Source organism: Mustela putorius, unplaced genomic scaffold, assembly GCF_011764305.1.
Source record: "Mustela putorius furo isolate JIRA1106 unplaced genomic scaffold, ASM1176430v1.1 tig00003836_pilon_pilon_pilon, whole genome shotgun sequence".
NCBI classification, from domain to species: domain Eukaryota; kingdom Metazoa; phylum Chordata; class Mammalia; order Carnivora; family Mustelidae; genus Mustela; species Mustela putorius.
In genome coordinates this window covers 35,533,141-35,550,944 of record NW_025421989.1, presented here as the reverse complement: position 1 = coordinate 35,550,944, position 17,804 = coordinate 35,533,141, and the positions used below count along the sequence as shown (strand labels likewise).

The window sequence follows — 17,804 nt, the reverse complement described above, 5'->3', positions numbered from 1 at the left end:
ATTGTTGGCTTTCTTGAGCAGGTGGCTAAGTCTCAATTTTCTCATCTCTAAGGTGATAGTAATTATCTAGTTTTATGTATTTCCTAGAGTTGTGAAGATCACATAATAAAAATGAGTATGGAAATACTGAGAAAATGTAGGGCATTTTGTGCTGGTATTGTGGGTGTGATGTGGTATTAATTCTGGATACCATGTTTTAAGTTGACCACTGATATATTAGAGCATTTCCAAGGCAGCAGAACAAGGGTGGTGAGTTGGAAATTTGGAGATAACCGCTTAAATGAAGTAACTTGGGATGTTTTAGCTTGGAGATGGGGTGGGCTTCCGATGTTTGAAGGACATGAGAGACATTACTGCTCTAGAATAGAAGATAAACATTTCAAGGAAGTAGTTTTTAGCTCCTTGAGAGCTTGGCTAGTTCAGGTACCCTTATGAAATGCAGTAGAGAACTGATGGAAAGGATTTCTATTTGGGGCATGAGTTGGCCCAGATATCATACAACAGGCAACATTTATGGAGTATTTTATGTGTTCTGGTTAGTGTTCTGAAGGTTTTATAATGTATTAGCTCTTTCTAAAAAAAAAAAAATTATTTATGTATTTGAGAGAGCAAGCATTCGAGAAGGGGGAGGAGCAGAGGGAGAGAATCTCAAGAAAATTCCCTGCTGAGGGCAGAGCCCCGTGTGGGGCTCCATCCTATGACCCAGGAGATCATGATCTGAGCCGAAACCAAGAGCTGGACACTTTAAGCGACTGAGCCACCCAGGCAACCCTATACGCATTAACTCTTAATCCTCAGAACAACCTTATGAGGCTGGAAATCATTATCTTCATTTGACAGTTGAAAAAACTGAGGCCCAGAAAGGTTAAGTGACTTGCCTAAGATTATAGGGAAAGTAAGTTGCAAAGTTAAAGAGACTAAGGCAGTCTGGATCCAGGAGTCCATCTTTTAACTACTTTGTTACCAGCCAACTCTAGAAGTCTATGGAAGTAAAGAGCCTTTTATTCTATTTATTTTTCCTAACTTCTGCTACGTATGTGTAATGTTAAAGATGGGCAAACAAACTGGAAAATCTTTTACTTAAAGTGATAGGAAGTTATTGTTTTTAGTGCCAAATACAAATGTATAAAATATTTCTTCACATCACTGGAAAATTTCTTGAAGAAATGTTTCATATGTGGAAAACTGTATTAATTTCCTCAAAGTTTACTTTGGAATGAATAAATGATATTTGAAGTGCAAAGCAGCTTGTTCTCAATGAAGCTTAATTCATTTACCCTTCGCTTTAAAGATGATTTCAAGCTTTTTGGATCAGCAAGCCATTCTGTTTGTGGATACTGCTGATCGCCTGGCCTCGTTAGCTAGAGATGCCCTAGTCCATGCACGCCTGCCTAGCTTTGCCATTCCGTATGCAATTGATGTACTGACTACTGGGTCTTACCCACGACTGCCCACCTGCATTAGGGTAAGTGCATTGTTCACCATTCCTATTCTTAAAACTTGAAGGTTTTTGAATCAAGGAAAAGAAGTTGAAGGTTTTGGTGATGAAATCTCTGTTAGCCCAACAAAACAGCTATTATCTATTTTTAAAACAATTATTTCATGTAATTCACTTTTTTCTCTATAACTAAAATTGTGGTTTTTTGAAATAAATTGAGGCCAGAATATGAATACTATCAAAATGGATGACTATGTCTGTGTGTGTGTGAGGTTAAGCATGTGCACATTAGCTTAGATCTATTTCAGATGTGAAAACACTACATGCTAGTTGCTTTTTGGAAGGTTTTGTGTTTTTTTTTTTAAGTACTATTGTGGTAGTTGTTTACTGACTTGGTGCTATTGTATTTTATACTTTCAAGAAGTGGTGGAAGTCATCTAGTGACATGAACTTGGTCTTGTAAATAGAGCATGAAGAAGATCGTGTTGTATTACCATCTTAGCTGGGTGACTGGTGGAATCATTGGCATTCTAAAGCATGATAGTAATGGTCATGTTAGTATTACTGGATGTAAACTACAGAAATGAGTTTTGAGATTCTCTTGCATGAAGTACAAAAATACTATGTTAAGACAGGCACAGGTAAAAATTGTGTCTCTTTGTACATTATTTTCAAATCACTTCATGTTTTTCGTAGGATAAAATTATTCCTCCAGACCCAATTACCAAAATTGAGAAACAAGCCACACTTCACCAGCTTAATCAGATTCTTAGACATCGGCTTGTGACTACAGATCTTCCTCCTCAGTTAGCAAATCTTACAGTTGGTATGTACCTGAAGGTTTTTTTTGTTTGTTTGTTTGTTTTTTTAAGAATTAACTTATTAGAATTTTTTTTAAACAGCTTTTGGGGTTTCATTCAAAGAAATACTACTTTGAATTTTTGGCCTGCAATTCAGGTAGTGTTCAGATATGAGACTTGTCAACCCGATCATTTCTCTTCAGTACCTGGGGATAAAACACTGGTATGTGAAGCAGGGAGATCACGTGGGACTGTGGGACTGGAGAAGAGAAGAAGCCCCAGAGTTACACCTCAAGAGAAAATTGTTAGTTGGTGTTAGAAGTGTTAACTGCCTTTGGCTATTTCTTATGCAGGAACTACCTAATTTTTTGGATACTTATAAAAGAACTTGCAAGCTAATTAAAATTTATTTTAAGTTAGACTGAACATTCTAAGTTAGTAGGAAACTGCTTATTTTCTAGCAAGTAGTCATCTTTTTCTTCTTCTAAAAGCAAATGGCCGGGTGAAGTTCCGAGTTGAGGGAGAATTTGAAGCCACCTTGACCGTGATGGGAGATGATCCAGATGTTCCATGGCGTCTTCTCAAGCTAGAAATTCTAGTTGAGGATAAGGAAACAGGAGGTAAATTATGAACACTGACTTTAATTCTAAATATTAATTCAGATGTTTGGTGTTTTTATATTACTGAAACATTCTTACAGAATGATAAGTTTAACAGTTTATCCTGTCATTTGAAGCAGGTGCTAGGATAATCATACCTACCTACTGATCCATAGAGGCTTTAGTGTTTCTCAAGTATAATGTTCTCTGGTTTCGATAGATAACTTTAGTTCTTTTTTTCTTTCTTTCTTTTTTTTAATTTAGTGTTAGTATACTCTTCCTTAGTTGGTACTATAATATGATCTGAACACTTTTCTGATTAACCACCTTCTTTTCTCCTGCCAATGGAAGATGGGCGAGCCTTGGTTCATAGTATGCAAATCAACTTTATCCATCAGCTGGTGCAGTCTAGACTCTTTGCTGATGAAAAACCTCTTCAGGACATGTATAACTGCCTACGTATCCTTTTGAAATTTGAGACATATATTTATAAGGAATTCGTGTGTGTCTCTCTTCCACATATTTCCATTTGTCCCCCCATCCTGAACTATAGCAGATTAACCCCCCCTCCTTTTTGGGGGTAGAAACAGGGCTGGGGAACAGGTCAGTGTGAAGAATAATTATACATCTGTAATAAACTAGATTTAAAATTTTACTGTTCACTTTGCAGGTAAAAACTAAAATGAATTAGAAATAGTACTACCTGGAGGAAAAAAATAGTGCTATTTGGTCTACTCATATTTTCTAAACTGTGATGAATTAGTGGGCAACCTGGACCTTACAGTTTGTTTATGTTGGTTCAAAATTAAATATAAAACTTCTTGCTAAAATTGTGCCACAAATTATATCACTTTTTAGTATATGTCGTTGGAGAAATGTAATTCCAGAAATTTCTTTCATAGCCAGCTTTTGGGGAAATAGAGCTTTCATTAAGTAAAGTTTGCTTGTGCTTCATTTGCTGTTATAGTGATTTATTAAGTTTGCTTAACGAGACCCATCAGATTCTTTCTGCTTATCGCTTCAGTTAGAAGTGCTACATTCCCAAACTCTAATGTTAATCCGAGAGCGGTGGGGAGACCTTGTGCAGGTGGAAAGGTACCATGCTGGAAAGTGCCTCTCCCTCTCAGTTTGGAAGTAAGTGAAGTTGATTCTGGTGAGTTCATCCTATGACTGTTAAAATTACTTTTCTTTCTTTTTTTCTCTCATGCATCTGATTTACTTTATGCCAACAGTTGTGTACCTTTCAGCAACATGATTTTATATAGTAAGGTCCCTGGTATCATATAAACCACATAGGACATCTGTAAATGATACCTCTCTTAGAACGTGGCATGTTTTATACACATAGACCTCTATTTGTACTAAGACTTGTTCTTAAAAAGTTAGATTACTCTGGGCTCATACCAGTTTGCTTGAAAGACCATTATAATTGGTGGATATGTTTTTAAAACATGTTTTCTTGTCACAGTTCTGCATTTTGAATTGTGCCTTTTAAAATCTTTTTTGGGGAGGGTTTTGGGGGAAATCAGTATCAGGCTGTTTGCAGTCCTCAATTCCCTGGAACTTTGCTTGATTCCCATTTTCTGTAAAGGAATCAGATTAATAGACACCTCTTAGAACATATGTTGTTTTGTTTTGGGGGGGGTGTGCATGCATGTGTTTTGTTTTTAAATTGTGTGTGTGTGTGGTTTTTTTTTTTTAAGAACATAAGTTTGTGTTGGATTATAGAATAGCTGTCTTCTCAATATTAATTTATTCCCTCCACAAACATTGAGGGCCTCTCATGTTCTAGGCTCTGACTAAGGTACACAATAGATAGTTTCTGTTTTATTCCAAAAGTTAACAGGCTGGAAAAAATTTTTATTCATATTTTTTTTCTTGGGGTGCCTGGGTGGCACTGTCAATTTAGTGTCCAACTCTTGGTTTTGGCCTAGGTCGTAATTTCAGTGTCATGAGGTCAAGCCCCATGTTGAGCTCAGCACTCAGTGCAGAGTCTGCTTGGGATTCATTCTCCCTCTCCTTCTGTTCTCCTGCCTGTGTATGCTCTCTGTCTGTCTCTCTCTCTCTCAAATAAATCTTTAAAAACAAGAAACTATTTCTTTTTTTTTCTCTTTAGTCAACAGGTTCTTGGGAGAAAAACAGGGACGGCATCTGTTCACAAAGTTACAATTAAAATCGATGAAAATGATGTGTCTAAGCCTTTACAGATTTTTCATGATCCTCCTTTGCCAGCTTCTGATTCCAAATTAGTAGAAAGGGCCATGAAGGTAAAAGATCGCAATATATTTTAATATTATTTTGATTAAATGAATATATGTAACTAAATATTTATACTTAAACTTCTAACACAAATTCTTTAAAATACCCAGTTGTTTCTAAAACTCTTTATGAAATTTGTTTTAAACAAATGTTATGCTTTTGCATTTTTTTAAATAACTAATGTCATATGTGTAATTTTTAAAATGTTCTTTCAAATTTTTTAACTTAGGTCAGATCACCATTTTATTCTGAAGTGCTGCCATTGATAACATTGAATGTTAACATTCAATTGCTGCCATTGATAACATTGAATGTTAACATTGGGAATGTTAACATTGAATGATAACATTGAAGTGCTGTCCACTGATAACCAACACATTTACTATCTTGATACATACTTTCTAAAATGTTAACTGTGGCCTTTAAGCTACCAGTACCATATACTATATATTTCTTTTTAACTTGGACCTTGCTTTCTTTTACTGGTTAAAAAATCAGTGTGATTCGGGGCTCCTGGGTGGCTCAGTTGTTAGGCATCTGCCTTCAGCTGGGGTCGTGGTCCCAGGGTCCTGGGATCAAAACCCACACTGGGCTCCCTGCTCAGTGGGAAGCCTGCTTCTTCCTCTCCCCCCCCCCCCGCCCCTGCTTGTATTCTCTCTCCTGTCTCTCTCTCTCTGTGTCAAATAAATAAATCTTTAAAAACAAAATCAGCGTGATTCTAAAAGGAACTATCTTAAAACACAATTATCTGCTCTCAGGCTTATAAAGTCAATATGTTTACATTGCACATATGATTCTGTTATTCTTGTTTATGCAGATTGATCACTTATCAATAGAAAAGCTCCTGATTGACAGTGTCCATGCACGAGCTCATCAGAAGCTCCAGGAACTGAAGGCCATTCTGCGAGGCTTCAATGCCAATGAAAACTGTAGGTTCTTTTAAACTGGCGTTTCTGCCTTTCTTTTGTTTATGTTAGTATCTACTTTTATGAAGCATCTTTCTTAATCTGACTTTTTTCCCTGATTTTGTGGATGTTGGGCATTTCTGCATTTGAACTTGTGATCTACCAAGCTTGATCTAATTTTTCTCTTATTTTCTTCTTATTTAGCTTGGCCTTATTTCTGAAATGTATGCATAATTGAACCTTCTTAAAGCTTTTTTTCCTATTGAAACGGAAGTTATTTTAACATCTTACTATGAATCTTATTTCTTATAGGTCTTCTAAGAATAAGGCAGCTTTGCAGATACTTACAATGTTATTTATAAAATACACCTCTTTGAGGGAAGCAGAATTTATCCCTGGTCTTTTTAAAGACTTTTTAAAAAGTTACTAATACATTAGCAGGATTCAGAATATATACACACGAAATGCAATATCTTCTGGTTTACTTACTTAGTAAGTATGTTTAGAGCTTTGCGGGGCAGTCAATTAGAAAGCCAGTGCTTTCATTCTAGAAATAGGTTCACAGTATCATAATGAGCATATTCACTCTCCCTACCCCAGTTGTTTTTGGTTGTGATTACCTTGTGCCCACAGTGAACAGCCTTTAATTCAGTGAGCTGGTGTAGAGGAAATGCCATAAAAATATGTCTTTAATGGTTCTGGTAGCAAAGGTACTGCCTTTCATCATCACAGAGCCAGCTCAGTCCATTATGCTTAAAAAAGCAGCTTCTTTGGTACCACTTTGCTGAGCTAGGTAAAAATACTGCCTGAAAGAAAGATATTCAGGAAAATAAACTTGTATTTAGAATACAATAGTCATTTCCAAAAAAGCGAAAGAAAAGAGGTATAAAAGAGGGTCTGAAACAAACTAAAGACTAAGGGGAAGGGCAGCTTAACTTAAACAAAACTGCAAGTGTTGGCCTTAGATCTTGTGTGAGGGGGCATGCTCACTAATCCCATTGGGGCTTAACAGTAGAGTTTTTGGGTTTTGGTAATTTTAATTGTAAGATGCAGTGGAAGTCCTCATGCCCCACCCACCCCCATTTTAATCCCTCAAGCAAGGATGTTCAATATAAACCTAAAGTTTTTGATTGGAAAGTATAATCAAAACTTTCTTTGGGGTTAGAAAGCGTACATCCCCTCCCCCATTTTCTTCTTTTTTTATGAGTTTTGAGATCAAATTCATAGACAGTTCACTCATTCAGTGGTTTTTAATATATTCAAGAGTTGTACAGCTAGCTCCACAATCCAATTTTACTACATTTTAATTATTCTCCAAAGAAACACTGTATCCATTAGCAGTCACTCTCCTGTTAACCCCTCCCTTCAGCCGCTGGCAGCCACTAATTTACTTTGTCTCTTTAGAATTGCCTGTTCTGGACATTTCAGATAAATGAAGTCATATAACGTGTGGTCTTCTGCATATTGTTAACCTAATGTTTTTAAGGTTTGTCTATGGTTAAAGCATGCTTCAGTGCTTCATCTTTATGGTCCAATAATCCATTGTACAGATACACCACATTGTGCTTCTGCATTCGTCATTCACGGAGTTGCATTTCACATAGGTTTTGGATGTTGTTGTGTTCGGTGGGGTCCAGAGCCAACAGTCAAAAAATTCTTGAGACATCTTTGGTGCATAATAACCTGGTAGGGGCTCTTCCATTTGTAGTTAAATCCCCTGCTGTATTAGCCTTCCAATTCTTTAAATAAACCCTGCCTCCAGGATTTGTATGGGATGGGTTGCTAGTGACTGTCAGATCAGGTGTAGGGATGACATGGCTTGCATATTCATTTCGAGATTTTTGAATTAACCCAGCCTCAAGTGAATAATTTAACAAAGCAGTTAAATTCTTCATCTGTTGATAGGTTTACAGTGAAGAAAGGTTTTTCATATAGTAACTCAAAAGGACTTAATCCTATTGGTTGTTTTGGGGCAATCCTCATTTGGAGAAGCCCTGCTATTAAAAGAGTAATCCAGTTTTCTTGAGTCTCAATGCTTAAAATCTAGTATCTACAAAGATATGTTATTGAGATATTTTCCTTTTTAATCAGAGATAGCCAAATCGGGACTAATTTGTTTGTAAAACAAGTCCATTTTTAACAAACTTATTTGTGACTTATTTATGACTTACATAAGCTCAGCAAGAATAGTGAGTGATCATAGACATCTTTTACAATTGCTTTGCTGGAACTTTTTATAAGGAATCTCTAGGTTTAACTTTTAGTAGCCTCTCTAGGCCAGAAGCCAAGCCAAGTGCTTGCCTGCCATACTTGTAGTTGGGCAAATTCATCTCCTTTAGATCCCCAAAATATCTGCACCTGCAGGAAGTGATATTCTTTATGCACCTGGTATGGCTGCTGGGAACTCTGTAAGGTTGGTGTCAGGCTAACAGTTCCAAGGGGCTCTATGGGCTCCATGCTTCATAAAGTCAACCTTAGTTCCTTAAAGCTGTCTGGTCATATCTGAGTCTATGCATGTCTCTCCCAAATACGGCATTACAGTCAAAGCCTTGGTAAAATAACCAATGTTTCCACTGGTGTCCTGTTAATAAGGAGAATAGATTCTTATTGAACTTAACACAAATAACTGTAATTGCCAAGGAAGAGAGAATACTTTCAGAGACCTTTTGAGTTCCAGAGGGTTCAGGTAGAGAGAAAAGTTAAAGGCTTCTGTTTATTCAGAGGAATATTTTATCTTATTTTTCATATCATAAACATCATAAGAGAAAGTTTACTTAGTCTAGAAGTACAACTACTAGAGAACAAGCAAAGTTTTAAAGAAGAGTCATAAACTATAATCATCCTCAGTTTAGTTAGTTCTGGAAATTCTTAACCATTTCAGTTTTTATGATCTTAAAGATTTAAAAAACCTGTATTTGTCAAAAGCCCTTTTTATGAATCTTCTTGAAGATGAAACACGTTCTGCAAGAGAATAAGAACAATAACTATAAATTTAAAAAGACTCAAAATGGACATGGTTAAGGTTTGATGAGAGGTTACAACATAGCTGGCAAGGAAATCTGGTTATTTCTGTGACACATACTAGTTCAGTAATCAGAATATTAAGTAATGACCTTATACCCGAACATACTAAAACTTTAGAACTGCATATCATCTCTAGAATGGTTATAGCATTTACCCAAATGTAACCTAAGGCTTATTATTTAACAGCATTTCCAGAATAACTTAACATGCCAAATAAAAAGGTCTAACGAGTCAAAGAGACTTTGTTTCCTATTTAAAGGTTGGGAAGTTTGTTTAAAAAAGAAACCTCAAAAGTGGGGTGCCTGGGTGGCTCATTTGGTTAAGTGTCTGCCTTTGGTTCAGGTCATGATCTTGGGGTCCTGGGATGAGCCCAGCATCAGGGCTCCCTGCTCAGCAGGGAGTCTGCTTCTCTCCCCTGCTCGTGTTCCCTCTGTCTCTCAAATAAATAAAATATTTAAAGAAAAAGTCCCAGGCACCTGGTGGCTCAGTTGGTTAAGCATCTGCCTTTGGCTTAGGTCATGATTTTAGGGTCCTGGGATCAAATCCCACATCAGGCTCCCTGCTCCATGGGAAACCTGCTTCTCCCACTCCCCCTGCTTATATTCCCTCTCTCACTATCTTCCTCTCTGTTGAATAAATAAAATCTTTTTAAAAGAAAAAAAAGAGGGAAGAAAATCCCTTCATTTTAATCTTAGTCTGCCCTGACCATCTGTAAAATTCTTTTCCAAAGATATCCCTACAACAAACCTTCTGCAACTTTTTCATTCAGAGTTGCTTCCCTTAGTTGCATCAGTCTTGATTACATTTAGCAGAATTTTAACTCTTAGAAACCTTAGTCTCCAGTGAAAGCTAAGTAGTAACAAATTGTGAACTGTCGGGCGCCTGGATGGCTCAGTGGGTTAAAGCCTCTGCTTTTGGTTCAGGTCATGATCCCAGAGTCCTGGGATCGAGCCCCATATCAGGCTCTCTGCTCAGCAGGGAACCTACTTCCCTTCCTCTCTCTGCCTACTTGTGATCTCTCTCCTCTCTCTGTCAAATAAATAAATAAAATCTTAAAAAAAAAAAAAACTCTTTAGATAGCAAATTTAGGAATCAGTTAAGCACAAAGCATGTTTACTGACCCAAATATCCCTAGTTTCTCTGTACTAAGAAGTCAAAACACAAACTGACATCCAGTAATCAGTGCTTTAGCACTTTTTTCCTATTTGGAAATATCTAGATGTCCAGTGAATTCAGTCTCACTCACCCAAGCAAAACTTTAAAGTTTCAGGTTACCAAAGACTGAAAGGTATCTTAACAATTACCCATGAAAGCTGGAGACAGTTAACCATTTTAAGTCCTCTTTTTGCTAACAGATTGCAACAGAGATAACAGGAGCTTATTTGACCTTCTATAAATCTTGGTAGAATAAAAGTTTTACCTTTAATGCTGCTAAATTTAACAGGTTTTAAACGAATTTAAGTTTAAATACTGGATTATATTCTACCTGACTCCTCTTTTAAAAGTCAGTTTGTTCCCCATTGTCCTTTTTTACCTGGAAACTGGCAGAGAAGTCTCAAGTGGGTGGTATTAAGTCCAGGGGATGCTCTTTGCTCCATGATAGTGAGGGGAGGAGGAGGAGTAGCCAGTGGTACAGGAGGCCCCTAGGGTGGTACAGAGGCCAGTTATGCACGCACTCAAGGTGGTACAGAAACAGGAGGAGGGGGAGGCAGAAGAGGCGAGGTGCTGCCCGAAGGCAGAAAAAAGGGTTCCCAACTCTAGAGCTCATCAGCTCCAACAGAGGCGTGGATGCCATGTTTTCCTACCAACAAAAGGAAATAGGCAGTCCATGTTAGGCCACAGAAGACAGGGAATTTCCCTGAAACAAGGGGATTTTCGGCAGCTCTCTAAAGTCCCCATTCCAAGGTTGACTAACCAGAGAGAGTTGGTTCCGATTATATCCATTTACCGGGGAATTGAGGGAGAAGTCCCTACGTAATGCTAGAGTAGCCTGGGTCTATTAGGAACAGTAAGAGTCAGAGTCCCCTTTGCTAGGAATGGCCCATGTTTCCTCTACCAAACCTGGGTTTATTCAGAGGAGGCCTATGTAGATAATTATCATCCAGTATATCAGGAGGGAGTTTACTGGTCTGGTTATGACCAAACACGTTCTGCAAGAGGTCCTTAGGTCCAGGTCCTGATTTAGAGCCCTGAAGGCCTGGATGACTTAGGGTACTTTCATCTATTTGCTGTTTCTTACAGAAGAGATCTAACTGATAGATCCTACTGAGGTCATACAGTACCTTTCTTAAATGTTTTAATCCGAGTGGTTTCTAGTGAGTTAAAAGGTATCCCAAGGGAGAGTTCTTGGGGACTGAAGAGAGATGGTTCATTATCAAACCCTACCCCTACCCCTGCTTCCCAGGTGGGATCTAGATGTCAAAGCGACGCAGGACATCCCTTGAACAAAATCACTATGATCGCTGCCACCATAAAGGCCCTGTAGGAGGGAGGCCCGCCTTCCCCTCGTTTCCCCATCGCATTCTAGACTACAGTGGGTCCATATGCTGGTATGGACCCAGTTTACGTTGCCGTGAAAGCCCCATCATGCTTTGGCTTGCCTTGCTGAAGGAATTATTGTGAGGGCCATACCACACCTTCGCTTGCCTTGCCCTGAAGGCCACGCTGCACCTTGGCTTGCTCTGAAGGCCCCGCCTTGAAGGTCACATTGCACCTTGGCTTACCCTGAAGCCTTGGCTTGCCTTGCCCCAAAGGCCCCTCAGTAAAGGTCACACTGCACCTAGGCTTGCCTCACCATGAAGGCCGCAAAGAACCTGCCATTTTTAATCTATGGAAAATAGAAGAAAAGTTTTTACAAGAGGAAAGGACCCAATTTTATAACTTAAGTAGTTAGAGGATATTGACAGAAAACAATAAAGGTAGAAATCCATCATGATCTAAGCGACATTCCAGCACATGTAGTCTTTACAGCCAACTTCCCTAGGAAACGGTCCCCAGTTGGGTTTTAATTCAGTCGGATACTGGTTCTAGCTGGCTCCCAGTGGAGGTCTCATGAACACCAGAAGTGGGTAGACCAGAGATGCGGGAAGGGATCACATTCGACCAGTGAGGAGGAAACCTCACACGTGAGTCTTAAGATTGGTAGCCGTGCTTGTCACTTAGGCGGCCAAAGACAAACAGCTTTGTATGAAGGCAAGAATAAAGAGAGGGCATCAAGTGTCTGGGTCTCATTACCATTCCAGCCATTGTGCTAACTTGAAGCCAAAAGGCAGGCTTTCTCCTCTTTGTAGATTAGCCATGGGCTAGAGTATTGGAGCCTAAGCATTCGACCTGAAAATGTTCCAATAAGACCGTACTCCTTGAAGAGCCCCTGAAATGAGGGTAAAGGGAAAGCCAACTTCTCACCAATTCTGCCCCGAAGCTCAGAGTCCAGATGAAAAGATATGAAGCCCCACGTTGGCTCTCCAGATAACATAGTGTTTGACTGTTGGTCTGTTTGGTGGGATGCAGTCAACGCCTAAGAATTCTTGAGACGTCTGTGGTGCAAAATGGTGGTGTTATTAAAGCAGGGAGCGGGACCCATGGGCAGAAGGAGCTGCTGCCCCAGGACTGTGAGGTCAACTGATGATATACTTTGGGGTGGGGCAAGTAAAGATAAGGGAAGTTTCAAAAGGATATTCATATGCTAAAAGAAGACTAGGAAAACTGAGGCCTTGTTATTGTCAAACTGAGGTTTTTCCCTGTAACAAGGCTTTAACATTAAGATGATAGTGGGGGGGCTTCCTGGAGGAAAGTTCTACTCTGCCTGCCCTCAAGTATTTGTCAGTGGGCTGCAGGTTATAAGGACATTTAATTTTATCTACATTTCCTTCTGCCTTTATTTCCCACATCACTTCCACTTTTTTTTTTCCTATGATGAATAACACTGCTTTGAACATTCTTGTACAGGTTTTTGTGTGGACCTGTTTTCATTTCTCTTGGCCATATATCTAGTAGTGGAAGGGCTGGGTCGTATGGTAACTCTATGTTTTACCTTTTTACACCTTTAATACAACCTTAAAATTCCATCACCGGTAGTGTGTTGTGAGGCTTCCAGTTTCTTTGCATACTTACCAGCACAGGTTACTTACTGTCTTTTGGTTTCTAGCCATCCTGGTGTGTGTGAACTGTAGTTTTGATTTGCCTTTGCCCAATGATTCTTGCACATCTTTTCATCTGTCTTCTATTTCATAGTTTTAGCTCTTACATTCAGATTACTTTTTGAGTTTACGTTTGCATGTGGTGTGAGGTAGGGGTCCACCTCTTCTCTTTTGTTTGGGGATATGTAGTTGTTCAGTGACATTTGTTGAAAAAACCAGTTTTTGCATTTTGCTTGGCACCCTTGTAAACAAGACTTCTCAGGATTTTTACAATCTTATTTTTTTTAAAGATTTTATTTATTTATTTGACACAGATCACAAGTAGGCAGAGAGGCAGGCAGAAAGAGCGGGGTTGGGCGGGGGGGGAAGCAGGCTCCCTGATGAGCTGAGAGCCCCATGTGGGGCTCGATCCCAGGACCCTGAGATTATGACCTGAGCCAAAGGCAGAGGCTTAACCCACTGAGCCACCCAGGCACCCCTAACTTTTCCTAATAGTAAAATTCTAAAATTCATTTGTTGGGATTGCAGAAAATCAAGGAATCAAGGTTTGTGACCTTTTTTTTTTTTTAATTTGTTAATATTTGCTACAACCTTTTTGTGATCTTTTGATAGGCTCTGGTTTACTTTAGTATCCGCCATAAACAAGGCTCAGTAGTAGTAGTAGTAGTAGTAGTAAGTTAAAAACTCAGTATGATTGCCCAGGGGATATTGAAGTTACTTTGAAAAATAGACTAACCAAGTATTTATGTAAGAATAGTTTTGTGTCTTGTTAATATAAGGTGCAAAGATTTTTCTTTAGTGCCTTTTTGTAGAGATTTCATTGGTTGGGTGGCCAGAAGGTCTGAGGTGAGCTGCATGCTCTTGAGCAAGTAGCACTCTTTGGGCCCCATTCTCTTCTGTAACTCAGTGATGTTAGTCCAGGCTCTTCCTAGATCTCTGACTGGTGGGAGTGTGCTCCAGCAGTGGTTTTCATGTTCGGCACATCCATATAGAGTCCCGGGTATGAGAGAACAGTGTTTTGGAGGCTGTACTGTGTTTCAGAGGAGAGGTAGGTGCTTGCGTGTGGGCTTGGGCTCCTCAGACCTGCTTGAATCAGAAATAAGGACTGCTACAGGAAAGGGCCTACTGACCCACCATTTTACAACATACGCTTTAACTTGTTTTTAAATTTGTGTTCATGCATTTGTATTCTTCATGCAGTCTTACTTGATCCCTTTAGTGATGGGAAAACATGCTTTAGTCACATCCTTTACTGGGACCAAGGACTGTTCTTGGAATCTTTTAGTGCAATCATCCTTAATCACCTGGCTTTTCTTACCACTCTTCACTGGAATAAACCAGGGAATTGAGTAGTTTGGACAAGGGAGCATTTCAAGGGAGGGCTGGGGAAATGTATAGACAGCAGGTTTGGGACAGTCTAGATGGCAGTGTGTGGTCGCATATTGTGGGGAGGAATGTCTCAAGGGAGAGCAAGCAGAACTTTGGAGAGGTCAAAAAAGGCAGTGCAAGGCATGTAAGGTCACTTGCCAGGTGGCCCCATTTGCAGCATTCCTGTCTCTTGAAAGCCAGGGGAGTCTCCCTTGTGTTGCAGTGTGTCAGCGCCAGAATCAGGATATCAAGGGCAGTTCGGAAGCTGTGAACCACGCACAAAAATAAAACTGGTTTTTTGCTTTAAAGAATACGTTTCTAATCCATTAGGAATTGTAACAGTACAGATATGTGTTAAAAATCAGCAACCCTGCTTCAGATCTATAAGCACTCTTTATTATATTAACAGTAAATTCAGCAAAACATAATTTGAACTAAGTTCTCACACTGCTCTGAATTACAAAATATTGTAGAAGAAATTTGTACCTTTTTGTTCTTTTGTGTTTGTTTTAGGTGACAGCTCTGCTGGCTCTGTGTGTTAAACATTTCTTTACAAATATATAGTAGATTTACTTAAAAGCAATTTATTTTCTGATTTAAATATGTCTCCTGCTAATTTTTGGCTTTATTAACTTGTTTGATAATTTCTTTGTATAGATAGCACCAATGATAACTTCACCCATTTTAATTATTGTGCAAATTCCTAGTAAGAGCTTTTGGTTTGTTGCTTTGCTTCTTAAAGGACTACAGATAATGTACATTGTTGAGCACCTTGTTTTTTTAAAGCACCTTCACAAACTTGTCATTTCTTCCTCCTAAGGACCCATGCCATGGACAGGAAGATGTTATTGTTCTTGTTTAACAAAGTAGCACAGAGAAGTCACCTGGTGAAAGGCTGGGCCTACATTACCACTCACCTCACTGCCTGCCTTTTCTTCTGTGCTGTAGCGTTAGAGGAACGTGGTAACTAGAAGAGCATATTCCTTTTATAACTCCTCAGTCTAAGTAGCTCTGTGCTTTCAAGGCTTTGTTCCTTTACTGGGTTTTGTTTTGCCAGCTTGTGGGACTAAGGGAAGAGTTAATTGGGCCTGGTGGAAATAACTACAAAGCTCTAGAACAAGTATATTGGCAGCTTTGGGAATTGGTGTTTAACAGTTGCTTATGTTCTTATTTCATCTGTGACTTGAAAATGAGGTTACATAAATAACTGGAAAAAATTTTTTTCCTATATAAGCAATAATGCTTAATAGTTTTCAAGTTCAGGTGTTTTTTTTGTTTTTAAACACATGGGCCCTAATTGCCAGAAAACCTCTGTTAATGAAGAATGGCATTGAAAATATTGAGGCCGTAGATGAAATTTATTCTATTTACCAATTTTCTTCTCACTGTATCAAAAATATCCTTAAAAACTAACTACTTAATAATTACTGAATGAAAGTAAAACTAGAACTCAGCTCACTGATGAAGTTATGTTTTCACTAGCTCTTTTAACCTTTTTTAAGGAATCTTGGGATTTTTTTTTTTCTTGCTGTAGTATCTGAGAGGGGTATGTTTATTTCAAGGCACCTCGAGGAATACATTCTTCCTTTTGAGCTACTAATTGATGTAATAGTACTATTCCAGTTTTGCAAAATCGTGTTTTTCCTCTAACATTCAGGATTGTTTGATAGTTCATTGTTTCTACTCACTGAGAAATAATTTTTTCTGGAAAATATTCAGATAGAAATATGATTTTTTCATTCTAACTGTTCAGCTTCCATAGAGACTGCACTTCCAGCTCTTGTTGTTCCCATCCTGGAGCCCTGCGGTAATTCAGAGTGTCTACACATTTTTGTAGACTTGCATTCTGGAATGTTTCAGTTGATGCTCTATGGACTCGGTAAGTTACTCAATGATAACAGTCACTCAGTGTGAAGAAGAATGTTTTAATAAAAGCTAACTAAAATTTTTTTGCCATTAGGTATTGGAAGGGGTGGTATTAGCAGTGCAGAAAGTAGATATAGAAGGAATAACTCTGGCTGACGTCTGTTCCTTGAGGCCAATTATAAGTCTACTTTGGATTTTCTTGTATCAAAAATTAAACCTCCCAATATGAAGTGCATTCATGTTGTTTCTCTTTTGTAAAAGTAGTAATGTTGATGGCTGATGTTTTTTAGATTAACAATATTACCGCTAATAGTTGGGTGACGTGGAACCAACTACAGGGGATTCTGTTGTCACTCATGGCTGATGAACAAATTTATGACAGTGTAAAGCATCTAAATGTTGACCTAGGGTCCAGAATCCTGGAGAAGAGTGTTTTTTGTTTGTTTGTTTGTTTTTATTTTTTTCTGTCCTAAACACAGTAGACACTAATGTTGGATTTCTAACATCATCTCTTACCAAGTTGGTGTTCTGAAATGATGAACTACTTGGCACTTAGTGTTTTTGTATTGCTAATGGAACAATGTTCTTGCACATATTAGCACATTTACCATTTGAAATTAATATTAAGCTAGATTGATAAAAGTAAAAGGTTTTCTTGTTATACTGTATAAAGATAAATTTGTCTATGAATTGTTCATGGAAAGCTGGTCTCATTACTTTGAATCACATTGCATTTATGTTGGCTAAATGATAAGTGGCATACTTAGGAATTACCTTTTTAACTGTGACCCAAAGCACAACGTGATTGTTCATTCTTTAAAAAATTTTTTATTTAACTGTTTTCTTGACTATTTACATAATACATATTCATAAATAAGGAAGATGAACATGTAAAAATGAAAGGAACAAAATAATTACCTATTAGCAGTCATTCTTGCTTTAGGGGATATATGTTTGGCTCAGTTCAGCCTACCATAACAAAGAACCACAGAGAGGGTTGCTGAAACAATAGAAATTTATTTTGTTAGCTTTGGGAGAGTGGGAGTCCAAGATCGGGTTGCCAGTGTGGTTGGGTTCTGGTGAGGGCTCTGTTCCTGGCTTGGAGATGTAGGCCTTCTCTCTATCATCACGCAGCAGAAGGGAGAGCAAGCAAGCTCTCTGGTGTCTCTTCTTATTAAGACACCAATCACATTATGACCTTGGTCTTACCCTTGTGACCTCATCTAAACCTAATTATCTCCCAAAGGCCCCAGCTCTGAAAACCATCATGTTAGGAGTTTAGGGCTTCAACATAACAAATTTCCATTGTAATGCTTGCTCTTCTTAATTTCTCTGTATATTTTTCTTTGGTTAAAATCATTTTATGTTTTGCTTTTTGTGCAACATGTTATTATAACATATTTTGG

General features: G+C 38.4%; 1 protein-coding gene across 2 annotated transcripts in view; it reads left to right on the top strand.

The window, feature by feature from the left end:
- The window catches only part of MED14 (mediator complex subunit 14), a 73,019-nt gene that overhangs the window by 13,747 nt on the left and 41,468 nt on the right, over positions 1-17,804 (top strand). For both annotated transcript variants that reach the window (XM_045089469.1, XM_045089468.1), the window contains exons 4-11: positions 1,292-1,465; positions 2,135-2,264; positions 2,730-2,858; positions 3,189-3,296; positions 3,839-3,971; positions 4,954-5,104; positions 5,914-6,025; positions 16,286-16,411. In XM_045089469.1, the coding sequence (XP_044945404.1) occupies positions 1,292-1,465; positions 2,135-2,264; positions 2,730-2,858; positions 3,189-3,296; positions 3,839-3,971; positions 4,954-5,104; positions 5,914-6,025; positions 16,286-16,411 (1,063 nt within the window). The remainder of the gene's footprint in view (positions 1-1,291; positions 1,466-2,134; positions 2,265-2,729; positions 2,859-3,188; positions 3,297-3,838; positions 3,972-4,953; positions 5,105-5,913; positions 6,026-16,285; positions 16,412-17,804) is intronic.